This window comes from Anguilla rostrata, chromosome 5 (genome assembly GCF_018555375.3).
Source record: "Anguilla rostrata isolate EN2019 chromosome 5, ASM1855537v3, whole genome shotgun sequence".
In the NCBI taxonomy this organism is placed as follows: Eukaryota; Metazoa; Chordata; class Actinopteri; order Anguilliformes; family Anguillidae; genus Anguilla; species Anguilla rostrata.
Window position 1 is genome coordinate 56,997,806 of NC_057937.1, and position 26,290 is coordinate 57,024,095.

Genomic DNA, 26,290 nt, shown 5'->3' on the forward strand with positions numbered 1-26,290 from the left:
TGTTGTTACGGCAACAGCGGGTGATGTCAGAGGTGGACCGGAAGGGAAGCCAATTAAGTAATACGGACCAATTAGAGTGGCTGTGCCCCAGAGGCTGTGCGTCTGGCCTGCGTGGGAGGGGGGCTGTGATGTGATGGAGAACCGGGGGGGGGGGGGGGTGTAGTGGAGTAATGAGAACATCTGTGGGGGGGCGGTGATGCTGTCACTGACGGTAGCTTGGAATAGACTAGTGTGTGTGTGTGCGTGCGTGCGTGCGTGCGTGTATATATGTGTGTGTGTGTGTGGGTATGTGTGTGCGTGTGTGTGTATGTGTGTGTGTGTATGTGTGTGCGTGTGTGTGTATGTGTGTGTGTAAGAGGAAGAGCTGCACACTGTAAGGCAGCAGTTAGGGTGCTGCACTCATAGCCTTTAGTGCTACTGCTTTGAGGTCTCGTTTCTGAGTCCCTGCAGGCCAGTGAGAGGTGTTAAAAGGTCCCGTCCGTTTAGCAGCTCATAAACGGACTGCATTCATACAGCGCTTTTATCCAAAGCGCTTTTATCCAAAGCACTTTTATCCAAAGCGCTTTACAACTGATGCCTCTCATTCACCAGAGCAGTTAGGGGTTAGGTGTCTTGCTGAGGGACACTTCGACACGCCCAGGGCGGGGATCGAACCAACAACCCTCCGACTGCCAGACAAACCGCTCTTACCTCCTGAGCTGTGTCGCCCCCACGAGGAGCGTCACCAGCGCGCACGGGCGTGCAGTTCCGCCGGGAGCCAGGGGGGGCAGGCTTGAGCGTTAGCGTTAGCGGTGTACTGTTTCGCTCCGTCGGGGATGGTGATGCGCCTGTGAGGAGCGGGACAAGGGGGCGCGGGGGTCAGCCAGCTGGACAGCATCTGAAAGGCGTCCGGCCCGAATCCCAAAAACGCAGAGAGAGAGGGGGCACTGTGGTCACGGGGGACCCCAAAAACCGAATGAATACTTATAACCCGCCTTCCCATTCTCTTCAGAAACCACAGCGTCCATTTTCTGACACCCTGAGAAGGGAGTGAGAAATTGAGAGAGATGGAGAGAAAGAGAGAGAGGGTGGGGTGGAGTGGGAGGGATAGAAAGAGAGATGAGTCAGGAGGAAAAGGTGAGATTGAGGCAGGGACGGAGGGGATAGGTGAAAATGGATGAGGGGAAGGGAGAAAGAAAGGGTAATGGAGAGGATTGTGGGATGGATGGAGGGAGGGAGGAAGGGGGCGGGGGAGATGGGGAGGGCGAAAGAGTGCGGGAGATAAGGGGAATGAAAAGGAGCAGAGGGGGATAGGGCAGTAGAGTAGAGGAGTGGAGGGGAGGAGAGGAGAGGAGTGTGTGATTGAGGCCATGGTGAAAATGAGCTGATAGAATGAGCTGCCAGGGAGGGGGGGAGGGGGGAGCGGAGGGGGGAAGGGGGGAGCTCCATGGTAATGAGGGGATTAGTTTTAGCCATCGCCGGGGGCAACCACGCAGCCCCTCAAACACTCCCTTAATTACTGCAGGTGAGCCTCAATCATGAACAACGGATCAGCAGAGGACGTGGCAGGATCTCTGTGTGTGTGTGTGTGTGTGTGTGTGTGTGTGCGTGCGTGCGTGCGTGCGTGCGTGCGTGCGTGCGTGCGTGCGTGCGTGCGTGCGCGTGTGTGTGACCTGTGTGAGAGTGTAAGTGTCTGTGTATGTACCTGTGTGCTGAGTGTGTCTGTATATACAATATTGTGTGTGTGTGTGTGTCTGTATTACATGCCATATTGTGAGTGTGTGGGTGTGTCAGTATGTAGATGATTGTGTATGTTTGTGTTCCTGCCTGGGTATATGTCTGTATACCTAAAAAAAAAAACAGTTTGTGTGTGCTTCTGTATGTGTACATGCTTATACCTGTAAGTGTGTGTGTGTCAGCGCTGTGTTGGTGTAGCGCAGTGCTCAGTGCTGATGCACACATCTCTTCATCGTGTTCGGCTGTACGTGACCTTGGGACAGCAGCTGCCTGGGATCCAGCTCCCCACCGGCTGACGGGATTGGACCCACCCCCCCTCGGGCCAGGGGCGTCCTGCAGGCCAGGGGGTATCTGGGGGTCATTGCTGGCACAGGATTTGGGGAGAAGTGGGTTGATTTGGTGGGGTGTGATTTCAGAGTGACAGTCAGTGCAGTGTGCTGGGGGCACTTCTGGAGTGATTTCACCCTTTTGGGTGCGAGGTCACAAACGTGTGATTAGAATGTGCTCAACTGAACATTCAGTCGCTAGTAATTGAAAGCAGCGGAGTTCTAGAACACTGGAAGAAAAAAAACATTCCAAAAAAGCCTACTCTGTTAAATACAATTCCAGGATGATTCAGCCACTATTCAGGTACAATTCATGGATGATTCAGAGATGACTGTATTTCTGTCTCCCCCCTCTGTGGGCTCACCGAATACTCTTCACCCCTCAGCTTTCATCCTCTCCCCCATCACCCCTGAGTCTCTCAAATCCCCCCTCTCTTGCCCTCTCTTACCCCCCCTCTCTCACCTACTCTCTCCCTCTCTCTTTCTCTCTCCCTCTCTCTCTTTCTCCTACTCTCTCTCTGCCCTCCTCTTTCCTCTCCTCACTCCGCCAGGCTGCTCTTAATCTAATCCTGGCTGATAACTGGGGAGCTTCCCTGCGAGCGGGACCCCATTACCTGTCCTGTTTCCCCGGCGATGCCCCTCTGAGTAATGGGCCCGTGGAGGAACTGAACTGGGAGGTGTGGGGGCAGGGGAGGGGGGAGGGGGGGATGAGAAGGACTAGTGTGAACAGAAAAAAAAAGGAGACTACAGAAAGGAAAGAGGAGAGGAACAGTGATCATATGGAGGTGTGTGGAGTGCCTGTGTCCTGCCATCACACCTTAGCGTAGAGCAGTGGTCTCCAACCCTGGTCCTGGAGAGCTACAGGGTTCTGCTGGTTTTTTGTTTTCACCTTAAAATCATCACCCAGTTGAGACACAAGACACCAGGTGAGTTGGGTTAACTGTGTAATCAACTGCTCTAGTTGATTCCTGAAGTGCAGAGTCACTATGAAAACCAGCAGACCCTGTAGCTCTCCAGGACCAGGGTTGAAGACCACTGGCATAGAGGGATCAGAGGAAATGGAGAGAGAGAGAGACAATGGAGGGTGGAAGGGTGCAGCCTTTGGGCTGTGCTTCCTGTCTTTACACTGCGTAGGCCCATCGGCCATTACTACACGGGAACGGGGGCCCAGAATGCACTGGGGCAACATGAGAATGGGCTATAATGCTGCGAGACATTGACAGCACAGCAGTACCCTTCGCCATTAGCATGGTTTTGCTGGCTACATTTTGTCCGCCTGGTTGCTTCACAGCTGCACACTGATCAGTCTTATGGTAAATGGTAAACGGACTGCATTTATACAGCGCTTTTATCCAAAGCGCTTTACAATTGATGCCTCTCATTAGCCAGAGCAGTTAGGGGTTAAGGGTTAGGTGTCTTGCTCAAGGACACTTCGACACGCCCAGGGCTGGATTTGAACCGGCAACCCTCCGACTGCCAGACAATCGGTCTTACCTCCTGAGCTATGTCGCCTATGTCTTATGGCTGTAGTAAGGGGGTAAGTTCAATTCATGCCCATCGAGTGCATGAATGCCAGTGCCTGGCGAGGTCATTGCACAACGCTGAGGGTTTGTGCTGTATGTAGGGATTAAGTCAGATTCTTGTAGCTATGCAAATGTGGTGTGTGAGAGCGTGCATTGCTCTGTGTGACGCTTGTTTAAAAACATCCATGATTTGTCCTAAGTGAACCCCCCTTGTGTAAGAGAATCAACAACAACAACAACAGTAAATATCAGGCATCTGAGCGAGCTGGATGAGAGCTTAAATCTAGCGAGCGACCAAAGCGGTAAATATCCTACAGCAAAACTGTTGCTTTCTAACCACGGCTATTCTGCTACATTTTTATTATTATATTTTTTTTCTTTGCTGAATTCATAATAAGATTTACAGTGAGCTTAAAGTGCTTTTCGGCTCGGGGAACACGAAGATGAAAGCCGACAGTTGAAATAAACATGAGAACGAACGCTAACGTGAAATCGTGTTTTTTTACGGGGAATTATCAGAGCAGAGTCGCATCGGCTGGCGCTGACCGTTGAATTTTTCCCCGCCACAAGTTCAGAATCGCAATCCCGCCCCACGCTTTTTTAACTTGTGATGTGGGGTCCCCACAATGTCTTTGAACTTGGGTGGGGGGCGGGGGGGGTCCCTGGATCTAAACCGGTTGAAAAGCCCCTGCTATAGTGCATTAAATTGCATTCCTTCAATATGGCCGTTGAATCCCTTTGTGGGTCGGGGGGCTGGGGGCTGGGGGGGGGGGTGGGGGGGTGGGGGGTGGGGGGGGGGGGGGGGTGGGGGGCTGGGGGGGGGGGGGCAGGGGGGGGTTCGTTCGCTCCTCGCTTTGTGTCAGAAGCGAGCTCGCAGGCAGTGGCTGAGCCCTGGGACCCAGTCAAGGAGAATGATTTAACTGCCAGCCTAGCGTGACATGAGGGGGTAGACTCCGCTGTGGCCCACACTGCTTATTTATTTATAGCGTGTGTGTGTGTGTGTGTGTGTGTGTGTGTGTGTGTGTGTGTGTGTGAGTGTGTGTGTCTGTGTGTGTTGTGTGTGTGTGTGTGTGTGTGTGTGTGTGTTTGTGTGTGTGTGTTGTCTGTGTGTGTGTGTGTGTGTGTGTGTGTGTGTGTGTTGTGCCTTGAGTGAGTGAGTTTCTGGTCTTGTCTTTGTGTTGTGTCCTGTGTTGTCCATGTCTCGAGAGCTGTTGTAGTCTGTGGTGGTGTTCGGGTCTTGGGTTGGCCTGTCAGCACTCCTGTGTGTTCATGCTCCTCAAGAGGTGGTGTAGCTCTGTGGATGGTGTTCAGGTCTATGGGTGGTGTAGCTCTGTGTGGTGTTCAGGTCTAAGGGTGGTGTAGCTCTGGGGTGGTGTTCAGGTCTAAGTGGCTGTAGCTCTGGTGTGGTGTTCAGGTCTTAAGGTGGTGTAGCTCTGGGGTGGTGTTCAGGTCTAAGGGTGGTGTAGCTCTGTGGTGGTGTTCAGGTCTATGGGTGGTGTAGCTCTGTGGTGGTGTTCAGGTCTAAGGGTGGTGTAGCTCTGGGATGGTGTTCAGGTCTAAGGGCAGTGTAGCTCTGGTGTGGTGTTCAGGTCTAAGGGTGGTGTAGCTCTGGGGTGGTGTTCAGGTCTAAGGGCAGTGTAGCTCTGGGTGGTGTTCAGGTCTATGGGTGGTGTAGCTCTGGGGTGGTGTTCGGGTCTAAGGGTGGTGTAGCTCTGTGGTGGTGTTCAGGTCTAAGGGTGGTGTAGCTCTGGGGTGGTGTTCAGGTCTAAGGGTGGTGTAGCTCTGTGGTGGTGTTCAGGTCTAAGGGTGGTGTAGCTCTGGGGTGGTGTTCAGGTCTAAGGGGTGTAGCTCTGGTGTGGTGTTCAGGTCTAAGGGTGGGTGCTGGTGGTGTCAGTCTAGGGGTTGTGCTCTGGGGTGCGTTCAGGTCTAAGGGTGGTGTAGCTCTGGGGTGGTGTTCAGGTCTAAGGGTGGTGTAGCTCTGGGGTGGCGTTCAGGTCTAAGGGTGTGGTGGTCAGGTCTAAGGGTGGTGTAGTCTGGTGTGTTCAGGTCTAAGGGTGGTGTAGCTCTGGGGTGGTGTTCAGGTCTAAGGGCGTTGTAGCTCTGGGGTGGCGTTCAGGTCTAAGGGTGGTGTAGCTCTGGTGTGGTGTTCAGGTCTAAGGGTGGCGTAGCTCTGGGGTGGTGTTCAGGTCTAAGGGTGGTGTAGCTCTGGGGCGGTGTTCAGGTCTAAGGGTGGTGTAGCTCTGGGGTGGTGTTCAGGTCTTAAGGGTGGTGTAGCTCTGGGGTGGTGTTCAGGTCTAAGGGCGTTGTAGCTCTGGGGTGGCGTTCAGGTCTAAGGGTGGTGTAGCTCCAGGCTGAACTGAAGGCTTTCTGGTCTTTTCCATCCGGTTCAGAAGACATCATTCTCGGTACTCAAGTGCAGGTCTGAGAGAAGAAGCTCATTCATTATTAAGTGTAATGAAGAGCTCCACGGTGCCTGCCTGGGCTGTGCGGTGGGGTGGCAGGGGCCTTGTTAGCAAGGAACAGGGCAGTTTGCAGCTTCCTGGGTCCCTGGTGTCTGTTTGTTAACACGCGTGCGATCATGCTCATGCTTTCCCTCAGAACCTCTCCCTCAGTCACGTTCGCCAGAGCACTGTGTGTATGTGCGTGTGTGTGTGTGTGCGTGCGTGTGTGTGTGCGTGTGCGTGTGCGTGTGCGTGTGCGTGTGCGTGTGTGCGTGAGTGTGCGTGAGTGTGTGTACGCGTGTGTGTGTGCCAGGTAGGTATGAATGCTGATCTTGGGCGGACCAGGCTCACGTGCACTGAAGGGGAGGGCCTGTCTGCTGTGATTGGAAGGTGGAGCACGGGCTCTGGATCGGCAGTCTTCCGTGTGTGAGATGTGACAGGGATTGGTTGACAGGCGGCGGTGCTGCCTGTCAGTTCTACGCTCAGGCTTCTCACCTGCGAACATCAATCATCAGGAAGCGATAGTTTTATTTCCAAATTCCAGCAAAACTTTTTTATTTTTTTTATTTTTTGCCTTGGGTGCAACATTTTTTTTGTGTGTGTTGTTTTTTTTTTGGGTTGATGAAGTGCTGGAACATGAACACGGACACGGTGTTCTGTCTGCGTTAATAACCCCAATCAGCGGCCGCTCCGCGCAGTCAGGCCGCTCCGCTCCCGAGCGGGAGGAGGAGATGGAGAAGGAGACGGAGAAAGAGATGGAGAAGGAGGAGTCGGAGGAGGAGATGGAGTAGGAGACAGAGAAAGAGGAGGAGATGGAGGAGGAGACGGAGAAGGAGCGGGAGGAGGAGATGGAGGAGAAGACGGAGGAGGAGAAGGAGACGGAGGAGGAGATGGAGGAGGAGGAGGAGACGGAGGAGGAGATGGAGGAGGAGGAGGAGATGGAGGAGGAGGAGGAGACGGAGGAGGAGAAGGAGGAGGAGAAGGAGACGGAGGAGGAGATGGAGGAGGAGGAGGAGACGGAGGAGGAGATGGAGGAGGAGGAGGAGATGGAGGAGGAGGAGGAGACGGAGGAGGAGAAGGAGGAGGAGAAGGAGACGGAGGAGGAGATGGAGGAGGAGGAGGAGACGGAGAAGGAGAAGACGGAGGAGGAGATGGAGGAGGAGATGGAGGAGGAGAACTCCGGGCTCTCGTGCCGTAACTAACAACCGGTTGCAGGCCCTCGGAACACGGCTTTAAATTATTAACGCGTACTTGTGGAGTTTTCCGCGATTCCTCGACGACGCACGCAAGAACGTCAGAAGACGACCGAAGGGACGGCGATGCAAATGGCGCATTGAGAGAGCCAGGCTCTTATGCTGATGTTTTTGTCAAACGTGTGCATTTCAGCACAAAAATCGTCCTGCGTTGAAATAAACTTTTTGAATTTTTTAAATATTTGAGGGCATTACCTTCACTTTTTTAAAAATTCACATCTTTATCAGAAAGTATCTTGATGGTCTTTGATGATGGGACCTTGTGTGAATCTTCTGGAAGCCCTGTAGGAGAGCAGGATGATTGACAGCCCTCTCTCTCTCTCTCTCTCTCTCTCTCTCTCCTCCCCCCCCCCCCCCCCCCCCCCCCTTCGCAGGAGCTGGCGGACCTGCGGCACGTGCACACCAAGGTGAAGAAGCAGTACCAGGAGAAGATGGCGGAGCTGGTGCACGCCAACCGGCGGGTGGAGCAGCACGAGACGGAGGTGAAGAAGCTGCGGCTGAGGGTGGAGGAGCTGAAGAAGGAGCTGGGGCAGGCGGAGGACGAGGTGAGTGCGCGGGGGGGGGGGGGCGACTTCGGGGGGGGTTTTGAGTGGCTTCGGGAGGTGCGTCTGCTGGAGAAGGATGGCTCCGCCCAGCTGCAGGAGTCCAGTCAGAGATTAAAGGGGCAGTTCACCCTAAAATTAAATTAAGGTAAATGGTAAATGGGCTGCATTTATATAGCACTTTTATCCAAAGCGCTTTACAATTGATGCCTCTCATTCGCCAGAGCAGTTAGGGGTTAGGTGTCTTGCTCAAGGACACTTCAACACGCCCAGGGCGGGGTTTGAACTGGCAACCCTCCGACTGCCAGACAATCGGTCTTACCTCCTGAGCTATGTCGCCCCGTCTGTTTCCACTTTGAGTACAATCTGTCCATCAAAGATAGTTTCGCTGAGAGTTGAGGAGTTTTGTAGATTCATTGCAACTCACCCTGATCAGTGGACCTCAACAGGTCCATGATTTTGTGGCGCTCAGTGCACTGAAAATTTACATTTGGGAAAAACTCGACAGCAAGGTCGTCATTCCAAACATGCAGTAATGCCACGGTTACTCATGAACTTCCACAGAGCAGAATGTTTAATCGAGAACAACTTCTGCCAAAGCTCGCCAACTGTGTATGTCCGCTCAAAGGCTGAAGTAGGTGGAGAACTTAATTTCATTTTTGGGTGTACCGCCCCTTTAAGGACTGCCCCTGGGTCGTTGGGCGCCTGGATGTGGTGCTGAGTGGTTTGGGAGGCAGTGGAGGGTTCTGGTGTGAGCGGTGTGAATGGGCTTTGGGGGGTGTTGATGGGTTCTGTGCTGTGCTGTGCAGGGTGTTAGGGGGGTTAGGTTGGCCTGTCACTCACTCTGTCCCGTCTCCGTCGGTCAGCTGGACGAGGCCCACAACCAGACCAGGAAGCTGCAGAGGTCTCTGGACGAGCAGGTGGAGCAGTCGGAGAACCTGCAGGTTCAGCTGGAGCACCTGCAGTCCAGGTAGGTAACCCAGTCCACACTCTCAAACACACACAGATACACATGCGCACACACACCCACACACACATGCACACACGCACGCACAGAAACACACATACACACATACACTCACTCACACACGCACGCACAGAAACACACATACACACACACTCACACACCCACTCACAAACACATATCGCACATGCACGTACACACACACACACACATGCACACTCCCACACACACACATACACGTGCGCGCACACACACCCTCACACACCCACACCCACACACACACACGCTACGTTTATGCGCGTATTGCTGTGCTGTCTCAGATGCTTAATGGGATGTGGGTGTTAAGCTAGCGCTGCGGTGTGCAGTAGAGCTCGTCACTCTCGGGGCTCACTGGCACGTTCTCAGCAGCGCGCTCCGCTCCTCTGACAGATTTAGCGCCCTGTCTCTCTTAACGCTCGTCTCTGCCCCGGCTCTCCTCCGTATTACCCTGTCAGCATTGTGTCTCAGCCCCGCTGGGCCAATCACAGGCAAGCTCTCCCCCCTCTCAGCCCCGCTCGGCCAGTCACAGGCAAGCTCTCCCCCCTCTCAGCCCCGCTCGGCCAATCACAGGCAAGCACCCCCGGGTCCCCGGCCACTCGGCTGTCAGTTACCGTAGTAACGGAGCGCCTTCGTTTTCCCGCCCCCTTTAACACCATAGACGCTTTCCTGCGGTCGGTGCCTCCGGTACCCAGGGGACGGTGCGGCGCGTGCGGATGCCCGGGAGCCTATCGGGGGGCTCGGGCCTGGTCTTTCATACCGATCAGCCGTGAGAGCAGGCGGCGGGATTCCCGTACGCCTCCGGGGGCACGCGGCCGTTCGCGGTAAAGACAAACGGTCCGAGGAGAAAGTGGCCATTTGCAGAGTGGGACTTCATTAATCTGCCTATAGCCTGTCGATGGCAGTGGCTTTAACCCTCCCTGTTAGTGCTTCTATTACAGCGATCCATTATAAATGTCATTGGATTTTTTTTTTTTTGTTAAATTTCTTCTTCTTTTTTTTAAACAGGATAATCCACTAAAGCCTAAGTGCTTCGTATTGACCGCTCTGTGCACTAGCGGCTGTTTTCTCACTGCTGTTTTTTCTTGACGATCACAATTTTTCTTCGGTTATCTCCCTCCTCCCCCCCTTCATTTTTTCTCCCTGGTCCTGTCTTAATTCTTCATGTTTATGGGCGCTGTTCCCGCCCTCCCATCTGTTTGCTCTCGAAAGCGTTTTTCCGCGGTCTGCGGCACTCTGGGAAAAACGTGCGCGCGTGTAGCGTGGCGGAAATGTTTCTGTCGTTTCTATTTTTAATTTTTTTCACCGAGTCGGAACCTCCGGTGGCACGATCTGCGTTCCGTTCCAACTGGCTGTGTTCCGTCTGGAGGGTTTACCCAATGCCCCCACTGTGCCATAGCTCTATGTAGAGTAGGCTGGTCCTGTAGGGCCATGTAGAATAGGCTGGTCCTGTAGCCCCATGTAGAGTAGGCTGGACCTGTATCCCCATGTAGAGTAGGCCGGTCCTGTATCCCCATGTAGAGTAGGCTGGTCCTGTAGCCCCGTGTAGAGTAGGCCGGTCCTGTAGCCCCGTGTAGAGTAGGCCGGTCCTGTAGGCCCATGGAGAGTAGGCCGGTTCTGTAGCGCCATGTAGAGTAGGCCGGTTCTGTAGCCCCATGTAGAGTAGGCCGGTCCTGTAGCCTCATGTAGAGTAGGCTGGTCCTGTAGCCCCATGTAGAGTAGGCCGGTCCTGTAGCCCCATGTAGAGTAGGCCGGTCCTGTAGCCCCATGTAGAGTAGGCCGGTCCTGTAGCCCCATGTAGAGTAGTGCCGTGCCTGTAGTCCGTAGCCATGGTAGAAGTAGGGCCGGTCCTGTAGCGCCATGGAGAGTAGGCCGGTCCTGTAGCCCCATGTAGAGTAGGCCGGTCCTGTAGCCCCATGTAGAGTAGACCGGTTCTGTAGCGACATGGAGAGTAGGCCGGTCCTGTAGCGCCATGGAGAGTAGGCCTGTCCATTTACCTCTGGCTTGGGATTTTTTTGTTTTTTGTTTCTTTCTTCTTCTTCAGATGTTGTTTCTGCTCTGTTTCTTAGGCACAGTCTGGGAGCACAGCTCTGCTAATGAAAGGCTAAGGAGGGCCCACACAGATCTGGTGGGCCCTGTCAGAACCAGTCAGAACCGGTCATGGGAGAGAGCGAGAGCGAGGGACAGTGAGAGAGGAGGAGGGAGAAAAGAGAGAGAGAGCACCCTGGATTGGTCCCGAAGCGTTCCAAGGCCAGGGCGTTTCGGACAGGGGACAAACGGAAGAGAGGAGGAGGCCGTTGTTGTTGTTATTGTAATTCCCCTGGAACCCGGCGACGCGGCGGCCGCTTATTTATTAAAATATTCGGGATGGAACCCGAGCCGCTGCGAAAGAAACGGCGGGTTGTTCTGAGCGCTGTGTGGAGGTTATTAATCTCCCCTACAGAGGAGAGGGAGGGAGGGAGGGAGGGAGCGAGGGAGGAGCCAGGCTGAGCCCGGGGCTTTGCGAGGAGCGCTGGAGCGTGGAACAGAGCCCCCCCACCCCTGGACTGTGCCCCCCCCCCCCCCTTGTAGAGAACAGGGAGGTTAAGGCCAGAGGTGTCTTATCCTTCACACAGCCTGCTCAGGTCGGACCTCCTTCCTGTCAGCCCCCTCGTGTCTGTGCTGTGAGTGCCAGAGCTGAACTCTGCTTAATGCTGCTCTCGGGCAGAACAGGCGTAGCTGTAAAAAATTCTGTCCGTTTGGATTCTGTGGGAAGATGTCTGCGCCATTCTTCTGCACGCTCCAGGGATCACTCTCTACAGGCTATAGAGGGAAGATCGCCCCCTACTGGTTCAACAAGACCTCACTCAGCAGCGCTAACCAAACCCAGGCCCAGCGCTAACCAAACCCAGCCCCAGCACTAACCAAACCTAGCCCCAGTGCTAACCAAACCCAGGCCCAGCGCTAACCAAACCCAGCCCCAGTGCTAACCAAACCCAGGTCCAGCGCTAACCAAACCCAGCCCCAGCGCTAACCAAACCTAGCCCCAGCACTAGCCAAACCTAGCCCCAGCTTTAACCAAACCCAGGCCCAGCTCTAACCAAACCCAGGCCCAGCGCTAACCAAACCCAGCCCCAGCGCTAACCAAACCCAGGCCCAGTGCTAGCCAAACCTAGCCCCAGCGCTAACGAAACCTAGCCCCAGCTTTAACCAAACCTAGCCCCAGCGCTAACCAAACCTAGCCCCAGTGCTAACCAAACAAAGACCCAGCGCTAACCAAACCCAGGTCCAGCACTAACCAAACCTAGCCCCAGCGCTAGCCAAACTCTGCTAGAGCCCCACTTAGCTTTAGCCACTAGGCTCCTGCCTGCTATAGGGAGGCATGGCTGCAGGCCTAACCACCTCAGTATTTGCATTACAAATGTTTACTTTTATGTGCTTAAACTCACCCTTAATTGGCCTGAAGTGATGTTTACCATCAAATAGCCTGGAGACAGTGGGGCTGTCACAAGTCCTCTCCTGCTCCCCTAAATGTCACCCCCCCCCCCACAAAGTGTCCCAAAACACCCCTCCTCCCTCTGCAGCTCTTCACATATCTGCCCTGCCAGTCTCCGCCCCGCTCTGCCTGAATTATCTGTCCCTACACCACCCCCCCCCCCCCACCACTCCACGCTCACTCTGCTCCTTATCTTGTTCCCGAGGCGGACTGGAGCGTTCCCTTGCCAGGGGGCGCGTGTCAGAGAACTCGTTTACATACGCTGTGCGCCCGGGGGTGGAGGGGGGGGGCGCGACGCTGGAGGGGCCCCAGACTGAGAGAGGCGCCACAGACTGTCTGAGCCAGACCTGCACTTCCGGAACGAAGCGTACAGCCCTGTCTGGGGCACGTTCAGCATTTAACATGGCAGGGTTTCTGTGTGTGTGTGTGTGTGTGTGTGTGTGTGTGTGTGTGTGTGTGTGTGCGTCTGTGCATGTTCTTTTCTGCGTGTGCTTGTATACATGGTCCTGCAGCCTCATGAGCTGAGCTGAGCTGAGCTGTGCTGGGCTGCGTTTGCTGTGCTGTGTGTGTTATTGAGCTGTGCTGTGCTGTGTTTTATTGACCTGTGTTGTGCTGTGCTGTGTGTTTTATTGAGAAATGCTCTTAATTCCCTGCTCAGGCTGTTTTATGGGTCCTCTCTCCGGTCTATAATCGTAAAGTTGATTTCAAAATCGATGTGGGGGAATGACGGGCGGGTAATGTGGGACCCCTCCACACCTCCCCTGAACCCGGCGATTCCAGGAACCAAACCCCAGGGCACCCCTGTCCTAGGGCAGTGTGCCCTGGGGTCTGGCACACACACACACACACTTTCACTCACACACACACACACACACTTTCACACACACACACACACACACACACACACATACACACACCTTTACACACACACACACACTTTATACACACAACAACACACACCACACACTTTCACACACACACACACACACACACACACACACACACACCTTTCACACACACACACCACGTATACACACACACACACACACATTTCACACACACACACACACACACACTTTCACACACACACACACACACACACACTTTCACACACACACACACACACACACACACACACACACACACACACCCACATGTGCGCTTGCACTCACCCCCTGTAGGTAGACCCCTGTAGGTAGACCCCTGTAGGTAGACCCCTGTAGGTAGACCCCTGTAGGTAGACCCCTGTAGGTAAAGTAAACCCCTGTAGGTAAAGTAAACCCCCTGTAGGTAAAGTAAACCCCTGTAGGTAGATTTTGGGACGAGCGGCTGCGTGTCATTTTGACGGCGCCCTGTGGAACGTGTCTGCTTCCCGCCGCCACGCCGTGAGCATCGTGCGCCGATCTCCAGCTGACCTCACGCTGAACTCCAGGCGCGCTGCAGCCCGACTCCGGGCGCACTCACGCTGCCGTCTCTGCTGGGCCGTTTTCTCTTTCTTTTGCCAGTCCCCCACAGAGCGGGGGCTTTTCCCACCTGAGGGGGTTCACCTGTCTCCGAGGCCGCCGGTCTGGAGCCTCGCTTCGCCTGTGGGTGCGGGGGGGGGGGGTGGGGGGTTAGGGGGCGTGGCTCGTCCCTGTCATCACCACGGTTACCGGCCTCTGATCCCAGGGCTTTTTATTCGCACTGCTCAGGGCTTCCTAACGATGCTGTCACGCACGTGATTGGTCTACGTGAGTGATTGACTGGACCACCGCCCTGTAACCCCGCCCCCCTGTCACCCAAGTGTGTGTGTGAGGCTCCGAAAAAATGGAGAAAAAAAAAACTGAATTTCCATCACTCATCGATTTTTGTTCTTGCCCAAGCCGAAGTGGTCCACTGAACACAATCATGACTCTCAATCACACCTGGCGTGTGTGTGTGTGTGTGTGTGTGTGTGTGTGTGTGAAAGAGTGAGTGCTTTAAACTTTTTGTGCCTGCATACATCTGTTTGTGTGTGTGTGTGTGTGTGCATGTGTGTGTGCGTGTGTTTCTGTGAGCGTGTGTGTGTGTCTGTGTGTGTGTGTGTTTGGACATATATCTTGGCACTGAGGCCGTTTCCGCATTGAAAAAACAGCATTAATTTGCGAACGCGCCCCAAAATGCGAGAGATTCAGCAGCATGGGGAAGAGGGGCAGCGGCTGAGCATGAAGCAGCACTGGCTGCTGCTGCCGCTGCTGCTGCTGTGGACTGTGCTCTGTGCGCTGTGATTTGAATTTCTCTGGCTCAGCTGTGTGGGGAGCTTTATGGAGATGGCTTGGCTCGGCTGTGTGATATCAGGCCTGGGGGGGGGGGGGGGCGGGGCCATTTGAATGTTTATCCCCCGACACAGAGGCCTGCGGATGTCTCTGCAGCGGAGAGAGAGGGAGAGAGAGACTGAGGGGAAAGAAAGAGAGAGTGAGAGAGAGAGCGGGGAGAGTGAGAGAGAGAGAGAGAGAGAGAGAGAGAGAAGTTGTGTGGAGGAGAGTGGGACGGCTCCGGCCCTGCAGTTTGCCAGACTGTGCACCTGTAATAGGGCAGAGTCTGTTAAATCAGTCTTCCTTTGCTCTGACAGGTGTGGGCCGGCCCTCTCCCTCCTAGCTGGAAGGGGGATGGAGGGGGGGGGGGTAGTGAATGAGTAAATGAAAGACTTGTGCTCGACCCATCTGAGTCAAGCTCCCGAAATTTGCCGCGGCTGTATTAGAAAGGATGGCCTTTCAGCAGCGGCTCCCGGGTGTGTGGAGTTTTATATTTATATAAATATATTTTATATATATATATATGATTATGTTAAAATTGTTGACGTGTCGGGCGCTCATCGATCACGCTGCGGCTCTGTGCTGTCCCAGGCTCCTTTGCAGTTCTGCCGGGGTTGGGGGGGGGGGTTGGGGGGGGGGGGGGGACGAACGGCGGTTGCGGTTCGCGTTCCACGGGGTCGGGCTGGTTGCCATGGATTTTTTTTGGCCTCCTTCTCTCTCCCTCTCCCTATCTCTCTCTCTCTCTTTCTCTCCCTCTCCCTCTCCCTCTCTCTCTCTCTCACTCTCTCTTCTCTCTCCTCTCTCTCTCTCTTTCTCTCCCTCTCCCTCTCTCTCTCTCTCTCTCTCTCTCTCTCTCTCTCTCTCTTCCCCCCGCACTTCCCATCCTGGCCTCCCACGCATAACCGGTCTCTGCCAGCTCACCCTAATGTGACCTGGCTAAGTGTTTGGCCTCAATTCTAAAAGCTTTTACCTGGAATGGGCGGTGTGGCGGTCAAAATGCCCTTATGTGTAATTTACCGCCATTAAAAGCTCCTCGATTCTCGTCAGAACATCTCTGCTCGCGCATTCCGATCTGCGCTGGACCGGTTTTGGCAAGGGGGGGGGCGGGGGGGTTGGGTGTTGTTGTGGAAGACCGACCAGCTTGGTAAATCACAAGCTCCTATGTTTGTGTGTGTGTGTGTGTGTGTGTGTATATGCGTGTGCACTTCCGTGTGTACGCATCCACGCGTGCCTGTGTGTGCACGTGTTTGCGGAAGTTGAAAGATGGTGCACGGCTGCCAGGTGTTTTCACCTGGCCCGGTCCTTAGGGTCTCCTCAGGCCTGGTCTGTGCGTGTGCCTGTTAATCCTACAGTAGGCAGTGTAACGCAGCATCACTGAGGGATCCAGGGGCGGAAACGCTGCTTTGATCACCGCTCCAGTTTTTTGAGGGAAACCGATCGGTGGCCCGCGATCGCTTTGATAAAATCATCAAAAATTTAGCGGCCGGCTCCTTCTCGACGCGCTAACAAGCGTTTAGACCCGGCAAACCTCCTCCCCCCCCCTTACACGGAGCACCCCTTTACCTCCCCTCCGAATGTACAGTACACCCCCACCCCCCCCCCGTGTGTGGTGCCCCCACCCTGAGGAAGGCACAGGCGTAGCGTTGCTCACAGGGAGCCTCGCGGTGCTGCAGCGATTCCTCTCCACCTCTTACCTCAGCACTTCATCCTCATTCACCTCCATTCTCGCCAGGTACACAGCGCTGCCCCCCCCGCCCCCCCCCCGACTCCCCCACAGCGTTTCTCAGACATTGTTTGAAGGATCTTGTCTGGGAGGCTTAGTTATTTTTACCCGATAGCAGACAGCCTGGGCGGGGCCTGCTGACGGAGGGAAAGGGGAAGGGAAAGGTTGTTGTTTTTCTGAATTAACTCTTCGTCCAACTCCCACTCCTCCGCTGCTTTTTCTGTGGAGCGCGCAGGCAGATAAACTGTGTCTGCAGGTTTTTTTATTTTATTTTATGTTTTTATTACCCATATCGTGGCTGAAATGACACAGGTCAGATGAGTCGTGCCCCCCCAGACGCTGCTAAATGACTCTGTCTTGCTGATGTGTGGGGGGGGGGAAATAGTCCTCGGAACACTGCCTGTGGATGACCTCGGATCACCTGAGTCCCCAGGTCCTCATCGAGCGCTGAAGCAGTGCCGTGGGGGGGGGCGGGGGGGGCGGGGGGGCGGGCAGGGGGTGGGTGTTCTACTCTAACGTGAATGGCTACAAAAAAAGGAGCAGCTCCGGCGCGTGATTGGCTGCTGAACTGACAGGGAAATGGCGGCGCGACCGTCGCGAGCGCTGGCCGGCTGGTGGTTGCCCGGCAACAGGAGAAGCATTGCTGGCTCGAGCCGCCGGAAGCTTCCTTCGCGCCCGCTCGTTTCTGAGAAACGTCTTCCCCCCTTTTCTTCCTCTTCCGCGGTGTTCGCTTTTCACCGTACCAGTTTACCCAGCAATAAACCAAACCAGTTATGGCCTGACACCGAAGACCAAATGCGTTTTTTTTAAGTATTTTTTTTAATTTGTTTAGTTTTTGATGTGCTGGAATGTAAATGGTTTTTGTGTGTGTGGGATGTTTCTTGAGCGGTTAGAGGAAGAGAGTTTATTTTGTCTGGACGTTTTCGCTTTGAGGGAGAGACCGTTGGATTGGACCCATTGGCTGGGTTCATTGAAGTTGATTGAGGTCGTTGAAAATACATTTTTACTTTTCACTCTTCCTTGATGTGTGGTTCCCACTGAAACACAAAGACACTGGTGACGTTGTAATAGTACAAAAACATTATTTGCCATACATGTGTAGATTATACACTAGTATGTACATCCTTAAAATATATAGTGCACTGTAATCATAGTAGTAATAATAAATATTAGTAAATATGTTTTTAGGAAAGTCAGGGTGGCAGATTAAGAGAAGTCACACAAGGTTAGTACATAGAACAGAACAGTTATGACAATAACCTGATAGTGAGTTTCTCAATCTGGTAACTCACTATCTTAATATCACATCCATATTTATTCATATTAGAAATATCATGCTGTTCATATTCATAGTTCATTTTTAAAGGAAGTGTAGTTATTGATGCTTAATAACACTTAATTAAAGATGAATAACCACTTTGTGTTCTTACCTGTTACAATGTTGCCTTGGAGTTTGTATATTCAGGTTGAAATGTCAAGGAACTATTTCCATACCCACAGATGTTGCTATGGAATTTGAATTTGCACTTGATCAAATTTAACATACAGTAAGATAACATTAAAATAACTTATCTCAGCCCTGCCTTGAAATATCACCTCCGTTCTATAAGTAATACGATACAGTTTGAATACATTTTAATATGAATGGCAAAAACGAAATTATATTCTGACAGGATTGGATCTGCAGTCTGACATTTGGATTTATATTGGAGTTTTTGTGCTTTTGGTGCACACACTCTCTCACACCTCGATCTCTCTCTCACCCCCCCCCTCTTTCTCCCTCCCCCCCCTCTCTCTCTCTCTCTCTTTCTCCCTCCCCCTCTCTCTGTCTGCCTCTCTGTCCCCCCCTCTTTCTCTCTCTCTCTCCCCTCTCCTCTCTCTCCCCCCTCCCCCCTCTCTCCTCCTCTTCTCTCTCTCTCTCTCTCTCCCTCTCTCCCTCCCTCCCCCCCTCTCTCTCTCCCTCCCTCCCCCCCTCCCTCTCTCCCTCCCTGGCAGACTCCGGCGGCAGCAGAACCCGGGCCTGTTCGGGAAGATTCGGTCGTCGCGGTTCGGGCCGGAGAACCCGGACGGGCCGGGCAGCGACCCGGACGACGAGGAGGAGGAGCTGCAGATCCAGATCGCCTGAGGAGCATGACCCCTGGGGCGGGACGCAAGGACAGACGGACGAGACAGACGGACACACTGACTGAACTCTATCTTTGGCTCCACTTGGGCAGGGCCCGCCAACTGACTCCCACCCCCCCCCCACCCCTTCCCCCCCCTCACAGACTATGAGAGCTGAGAAAGCTGGGAAGAACTTGATGCTCTCCAGTCCCGTCTCTTCTGATTGGCTGAAGACAGTCTTCGGTCTCTCTTGTGCAGCAGGGATTGGTTGGAGGGCTGGTGCTTGAGATCAGCTTCCATATAAGCGAAGAGAACCGTGTCCATCCGTCAACCCGTCCTTCTCATTGGACCCGAACCCTTGGCCCCTCCCTCCCCCCAGATGCGTACCGTTCCGATGACGTCACCGCCTCACCGTAGCGACGTGCTCCGCGTTCCCATAGTTACCGCGGGCCTGGGGCCCCCGGCGAGCCGTCTGAAGTGTTGTGCTTGTTCCTCCCCGTGTCTCGCGCTGGAGTGTGTGCTGTTCAGTGGGGGGATCGCAGGGGCACCAGGGCCATTCGTTTGCTTGTTTATCGGTTGCATGGGATGTTGAAGGGAAGTTAAAAACAAAACGTATAGAGCTGTCATTTTCCAGCCCTGTGGGGTGGGGTGGGGGGGGGGGGGGGGTGTTCCTCTCCACCGTTCTGGACTCATAATCATATACCCCCCCGCCCACCCCCCACCCCCCCCCCCCAGCCCCGAGCCCTCCGGGCTCTGCAGTAGTTATCCTCCTCCTGTGCTGCAGCCGGGCTGGGGGAGGCCATTCATCCTGTGAGCAATAAGATCCTCCAGCTTCTCCTTCAGACTGTATGCAACGTACCTGCGGGGGGGGGGACCAGGCCATTTGTAATGGTCACTGTAAAGGAAATTATTTATCTGTTGTTTAATATTGAACTGTACTGCAGTGTTTTGTTTTTTGTATCTAGCTCTATAAATGTGTATTACCTGACTCTGTGTCCGTGCCCTGCTGCGACTGTTTCATACCTTGAAGAGAGTCCTCTTCCTCTTCTTCATCATCCTCATCTTTATCCGACGGCTCTCTACTGTCTGCGGCAGTTTCAGAAACCAGGAAACCAGGAGCGTTTGTGACTGTTGGTGTACTTTTATATGGGCATGGTTATTGTGTGTGTGTGTGCATGCTTGTACGTGTGTGTGTGTGTGTGTGTGGTTCTGTGTTTCTGTTTGTGTGTGTGTGTGTGTGGCCAGGCCTCTCTGGTCTTTGGGGGGGGGGGGGGGGGGGGGTCACTCCTGACCAGAGGAGAGCTGGAGGAGGTTGGTGTTGCCATGGAAACCCCCCCCCCCCTCCCCAAAGTGCAGATATTCGACCTTGGGAAGCGCAGGGAGCAGATATGCAGGGAGATTTAGGTGATTCTGTTACCTTTCAAACTCGTTCCATTCTGATATCTTTAGTATTGAATAAATGCCGGTGTTATTTATGAAGGAGAGGCAGCGGGAGAGGGGGGAGGAACACGGCGGCTGTTCCCTGCTGTTGCCGCGGCGGCGGTGGCGGACTGTGGCGTAGCGGGCCGGCGTGCCCGTCACGCGTGAGGGAGGTGTTCTGTCCCCGCGGCGCGGCCAGGCCAGGCGGCTCCTCAGCGCTGGAGACGCTCCCACAGCTCATTACTCCCTAACCCGAGGCTGCCTGACCCCGGGGTCAGGGGCGCGGCACGCGCTGTGTACTGATGCCCCCTCTCTCTCTATTTCTCTCTCTCCCCCCTCTCTCTCTCTCTCCCTCTCTCTCTCTGTCTCTCTCTGTCTCTCTCCTCTCTCTCTCTCTCTCTCCCTCCCCTTCTCTTTCGCTCTCTCTCTTCCTCTCCCTCTATCCCGCTCTCCCTCTCTCTCTCTCTCTCCCTCCCTCTCCCTCTCCCTCTAATGTCTGCGTGGACAGTTCTCGCTGCAAATCAAAAGCCGACTGGCTTCCTCCTGCAGATGAGCCGTTAGGCTGACCCAGTGTGGTCGCCAGAGCTGCTCCTGAGAGGCCGCCAGTGTTGATCCCGACGTCCTGCTGGCATTCAAATTCAAATTCAAATTCAAAGGCTTTATTGGCATGACATATTTAAAAATACATATTGTCAAAGCGTAGTGACAACAGCAATCAACTACAGTAAGAATATGTAATCAAAAGGAAAAAAGAAGGCATTCACCACTCTGCTTCCCAACGTCCAATCGTCTCCTAAGTTTTGATTGGCTGTTGAGCACGACCCCCCCCCCCCCCTTTGCATTCCCTTCTCATTCTGATTCAACAGGTCATCGCTGCAAGGAGAATCCGAGTTCTCTAGTGATCCGCCTGGTTCAATAAAGAAGGCAAAATAAATGCATAAATGAACTGAAAAATGTAAACGCCTTTCGTGAGGTTCCAGTAAATTGGGGCTATATTTTCCACAACAAAAACGCTACTAATGCTAATGAATACTGGTGCTAATTCTGCTAATTTCTCAGGGGTTGCCTTTAATATACTTGCACCTTGATCCTGTCAGAAACCGCGTATTGCCACTAAAACCTCCGAAGTCGGGTAGCGTTTGATTGATTGTTTGAAACCCCGGCTCATGGCCTCCCCCCTCCCTGTGTCACTGTTGATTCAGCCGTGGGGGGGGCCTCATTTGTCAGCCCTGCCCACACGCTTTACATTGCCTTACATCACATTCGTTTTGTCATCCATATTGACTTACAGTACGGCAGAGAGCGAGTCAGCTCAGTGTGATTGATGGGACCAATCGCGGCAGACCTGCCTAACGACAGCCACGGGCCAGCGAGTGAAGATGGAAACACCGCTATGGCGCTATAGTGCAACTACGCTAACTAAGAGTGAACAAAAAAAAACATACCAGATTTACAGATCTGTAACGAGCTCTAAGAAGAGAAACATAAAGCCATAAAAATATAATCTAAGACCGTAAAAGTATCATAAACTGAATGAGTGTGAAAAGGAGGGAGTGCTATGAGGGGATGGGAGGGGAATTGAGGCAGTCAGTGGTGGGTTGGTCTTTAGTCTGCACCACTGCCCTAAACCTTGTGGTCAGTTTTAAACAAGGTGTGGCAGTTGGCCAATATCGGATGGATTTGCAGGTGTACTGCTGTGATCGTCATGACTACGTGATGCTTCCTTCCAATGAGCAGCCCAAGTTCAGACACCGGCGACAGTGAAAGCGAGATAGCAGCAACTGATTTGTCGCTGTTCTCAAATAATGTGAACATAAAGGGATAGACCCAACCCCCCTCCCCGCCCCCCACACACACACACACACACACACACTCACACATGCGCAGACACACACGCACAAGCAGTTCATCAGATCCCAAAACCCTAATCTGTGTCGTGGGCTAGAGTAGATGGTGTGCTGACAGCTTCTCCGCTCGGTCGTCAAGGATGACAGTTTGTTTATTTTGTCAGACATAAAAAAAGACAGATAATCATGGCCCTCTGGGAGTTATTTTATATTGATGAAGTCAATCATTTGTCCTGTTAATTTCATGCCACAGTGATGATTGAAATGCACCCTATGTGCTGCACGTTGCATAGTATATCTTCGTCATACTGTAATCCCGTTACAGTGTCAGTGAACGGCATGAAAAATTAAAAGAGGGTGCTCCTCTCTAAAGGTTATTTTTGTCATGTAAATCACAGCGTGCCTGGCCCCTCGCTCGCAGCGATGGGTGTAAATCTATACCGTAGATCATTGTAATTATCATCGGCGCAGGTTTGAATCTATTAAGTGTCAGAACCACGATGGTCCTCTTTTTCCTGGCTGTGGTTTTTTTTTTTTTTTTCTTTTTTTCCACCTGGTCTGAAAGGATGTCCTTGGATTACGAAACGTTGTTTCGCGCCCCTGACACAAGTATCTCTACTTTAGTTCTTCGGACTTTCCTCTCCTTCCCTGTGTGTTATTTTTTTGCTCCCATAGACACTTGGAGTCTGTTGCAGATATTTTCCCTTAGATTTGTCATGACACTTCTAAATTTCCTTGCTTCAACCAGATATTGCCCAGTAGGGGGTGTTCTGGAAGTTTATACTAAACCTCAGAGCGTGTTCACACAGTGGAAGAGCGGTCTGTGAAATGTGAAAGTTTAGCTTTTTGCCACGCAAACCCATCATATTCACTTTTGTAACATTCAACATTTTTTGACAAATTTAGAAGTGGCTGTACAATAGTAGCTGTCGTATTTTGAAAATAAACGGGTTAGTTTCTTGTAAGGATCAGCTGTGCCATCTGGCAGGAAGTGTTGTTTTCCTGCATATTTTTTTTCTTGCTTTAAACCTCCCCCCGTCTCTGCAAAGGCGTCAGAATGACCATAGTCAGGAGCTGTTTTATGGGTTTTTTTTAACACCAGTTGTCCCTGTCTCAACTCTGCATACCCTGTATTTCATATTCAGACTCCAGAGAGGGCTCTCCTCTAAGGGCCCAGCAGCACCATTATCAGCAGAAACCTCTTTTCACCAGGAGGACTGTCTAAAACCATACCTGGACCATCATACCTGGCCCATCAGGAAGGCGAACGTTACTGCGGAGACGAATTCCCAGGATCCCGCCCCCCAAAACCTGAAGATCGGGGACCCGTCCTGGGATCCGAGCAGTTTCTCGTCTGAGATTCAAACTCATTTCAAAACTGGTCAGGTCTGTTTCGGGTCTGGTTATCAGTGGTTCTGCTCAGGTTCAAGGCATGGTAGGAAATCCATGGTTTCATTGTGGGTTGGGTGCAAAATTTTACGACCAATGAATGCCTCTTGTTTGGTCTGGCTCCCGGCCTTAAATGTGAATCCTAATGAACGCGGGATAGACGTTCCAGCGCAGTAGCTCTGTATTAGAGAAATATGCCAGGGATCATATGCGGCTAATTGCACAGGGTCAGCCGGTCTCCACAGAGATGGAAAGATACTTTCCTTTATGAATTTTGAAGAGTTTAACAAAGGCCGTCATGGATAACAAAAAGTGGATAGAAAATGGTCCATTATGTCTGTTCTCTCCCTCTCTCTCTCTCTCTCCCTCTCACACACGCGCACACACACACTCTCCCTCACACACGCACGCGCACACACACACACACGGACGTGTTTGTGTAACGGAACATTTCCCCGCAGTGCAGGCAGGCACTTACTCTCGGAATATGTTAAGAGGGTCATTTGCGGAGAGGGTTAAAGAAAACATAAACGCACTGGATGGAAAGTAATCTTCCTCCATCCCTCTAATTACAATGCTGCGCGTCTCTCTCTCCCTCTCTCTCTCTCTGTGGTGGCGGTTAGCGCTCGCTGTGTGAGCTCGGGGCTGCGGGGCGGCCGTGGAGAAAATGGCGGCTCTTCGGCTCCCGCGCGGGTGTGGAAACCCCACCCCTCCGCTCCCCCTCTCTCCGGCTCGGTCCAATTTTCTGACGTCTGTTCTCTGTTGCTCTTCGAATTTATAGTGCTTTTGGCTCCCGTGCGTGGTGACTACAACTCCCATCAGTACCCTGGTGGAACCGTTCCATTGCTTCCCCCCCCCCTCCAATCCCCCCCCCCCACCCACTCAATCAAATAAATGTGTTTTCCCAGCATGCACCGCTTCTTTTTCGGCCATGTTCTCGGTCTCTCGGATCCCTGGAGGAGTTTATTTAATTTTGATTTAAAGCCGCGGTCTGTCTCCAGGCCCGTTGGAGCACTGCACACCTCAACAAGTTTGTCGGCTGGGGGGGAGGTGGGCGAGTCAGGGGGTTTTACACACACTGTAATCTGCACGCCGGCGAAAAACAAACCTGCTGGCTCAGGGCCGGGGTCGGGCGGTCTGTCCCGCGCAGCGTTTTCCCCTAACCCGAGGTCGCTTTAATGATTTAAGCGGCCCTTAAACTGGAAATTCGAAAATGAATCAAATGTAATAATGCACCACGACACCTTCGGTGTGTAACTTGAATTTAAAGGACTCTGGTTTAATATCGAATCTGTCTTTTCAGCCCGGCTCAGGACCCCATTTTGTTATGTACTCCAGCACTCGCACACACACAGGCACACACACACACACACACACACACGCACACACACGCACACACACACGCACACACACACACACACACACAGGCGCACACACACAGGCACACACAAGCACACACACACACACTCACACACGCACACACACACATGCGCACACACGCACACACACGCGCACACATGCGCACACACACACACACACACACACAGTTCTCCGCCAACTGACTGGGTGCTGAGGATAGCTGCTATGTTTTATAATGTCATCAAAGATTTGCTGTGCGTTTGTAGGAAGACGATGTTTCAGCAACGTTGTAAGAATGTTTTGGGTGTGTTGTGCCTCCATCAACATGCACTGTAACTCTTTCTTGCTCTGGTAATAAAGATCACCACTGAGGTGACACAGGCATGATTACCCACAATGCACCACGCTGAGTTTCTCCGCTTGTTTGCTAGTCTGATATGGAATCTCAGTTTTGGGAAGATCAGCAATGTGCTTTTGCATTGCATTGCACGAATGCTGCAGATATACGCAGCACATTTTAAAAGTAATTTAGTTCGGGCAGCTTGCCCAGGTGGAACAGCAGAAGCAACACGTCTTGGGATTTGAACCCGCAGCCCAAGTAGTTGCAAGACCCGGCAGACCCATTAAACCACGACTGTGTACTTTTTCTTTTCTCTAAATGGAGCTTTGTTTCTTTTGGAATGTTATTGTTTCATTTATTTATTTATTTATTTATTTATTTTTGTCCCTCAAAATTCCAGTGTTCTAGAACTCCATTGTTTCAAATCTCTGGAGCCGATTGTTACATCAGAATGAGAGCGTTCAGTCAGGAGCGTTCCAATCGCGTGTGTTTAAACGGTTAAGTGGGACGGCTGAGAGGAAGTCCAGCGCATCACGGCCAGTTATCCGCGCCCGGGCTCCGCGCGTCACTCAGGCCTTTCCGATAACGCTGACCTCAGTGCTAATTTCCCCCCGCTCTCCCGCGTCATGGCATTCAGGTCTGCACTCAGAAATCCATTACACCCCCATTTAATACACTTCAGAGAGAGAGCACTTAGTCTTGGAGCTGTCATTAAGCCAGTGGAGGGCAGGTGCTTCCATTTAGAAAACTCTTTACTTGTTATTTGAATGTTCTCATAAACATTAGAGTTGAGCACTACTTGGAAGCATAGTTTTTTTTTTTTTTTGTCTCAAGACTGCTCAGGAATATCGATATTTAGCGAGGCTTACTTTGTTTCTGACTGTTTGGGCGTGTCGATTCCAGTGCAGGACCTCGTATCCAGAAATCTCACGCGGGATTTGTTTTCCTCTGGTCTTCAGACCGATTCTTAACAGGATTACGGCTGTCGTAAAGACGGGACTGATGTCGTAAAGACGGGACTGATGTCATAAAGACGGGACTGATGTCATAAAGACGGGACTGATGTCATAAAGACGGGACTGATGTCATAAAGACGGGACTGATGCATCGGGTTTTGTGTAAAGCCAAAGCCCTCTACATTGTGACAGAACCAATCCCCCCCCCCAAAAATCCTACCCTGTGCCAGGGCTTAAAACGATCGCCGTGTCAGTCAGGAATATAAAACGATTGCGGATGGAACGATGTTTGCGGGTTGTGGACTTGACCGGCGGGACGTCCCGGCGTCCCGGTCCTGTCCCGCCGGCGTGCCCGCTGCTGCTGAGGCGGGCGCTTTTCTCTCTCCGCTGCTGCAGTGCAGATTTCGGGAATGACTCTCAGGTACTCCCTCGACTGGTGCCGCAGAGACCTCTCACCGCCCCCCTCCCCCTCCCCCCACTCCTCCTTTCTCCCCCCTTCCCCCTGTCCCTCCCCCCTGTCCCTCCCCCCACCCTCCCCCTCCTCCTCCCCCGTCTTTTTTTTTTTGTTGTAAGGTGGATGTAGGAAATGTCCCCCCGTCCCCCAT

General features: G+C 52.8%; 1 protein-coding gene across 2 annotated transcripts in view; it reads left to right on the forward strand.

Moving 5' to 3' along the window:
• Positions 1-19,363, forward strand: part of ccdc102a (coiled-coil domain containing 102A) — an 83,745-nt gene extending 64,382 nt beyond the window's left edge. For both annotated transcript variants that reach the window (XM_064337319.1, XM_064337320.1), the window contains 3 exons: positions 7,634-7,804; positions 8,668-8,771; positions 18,268-19,363. In XM_064337319.1, the coding sequence (XP_064193389.1) occupies positions 7,634-7,804; positions 8,668-8,771; positions 18,268-18,397 (405 nt within the window). In that variant the 3' untranslated portion in view covers positions 18,398-19,363. The remainder of the gene's footprint in view (positions 1-7,633; positions 7,805-8,667; positions 8,772-18,267) is intronic.
• The last annotated feature ends 6,927 nt before the right edge of the window (positions 19,364-26,290 follow it).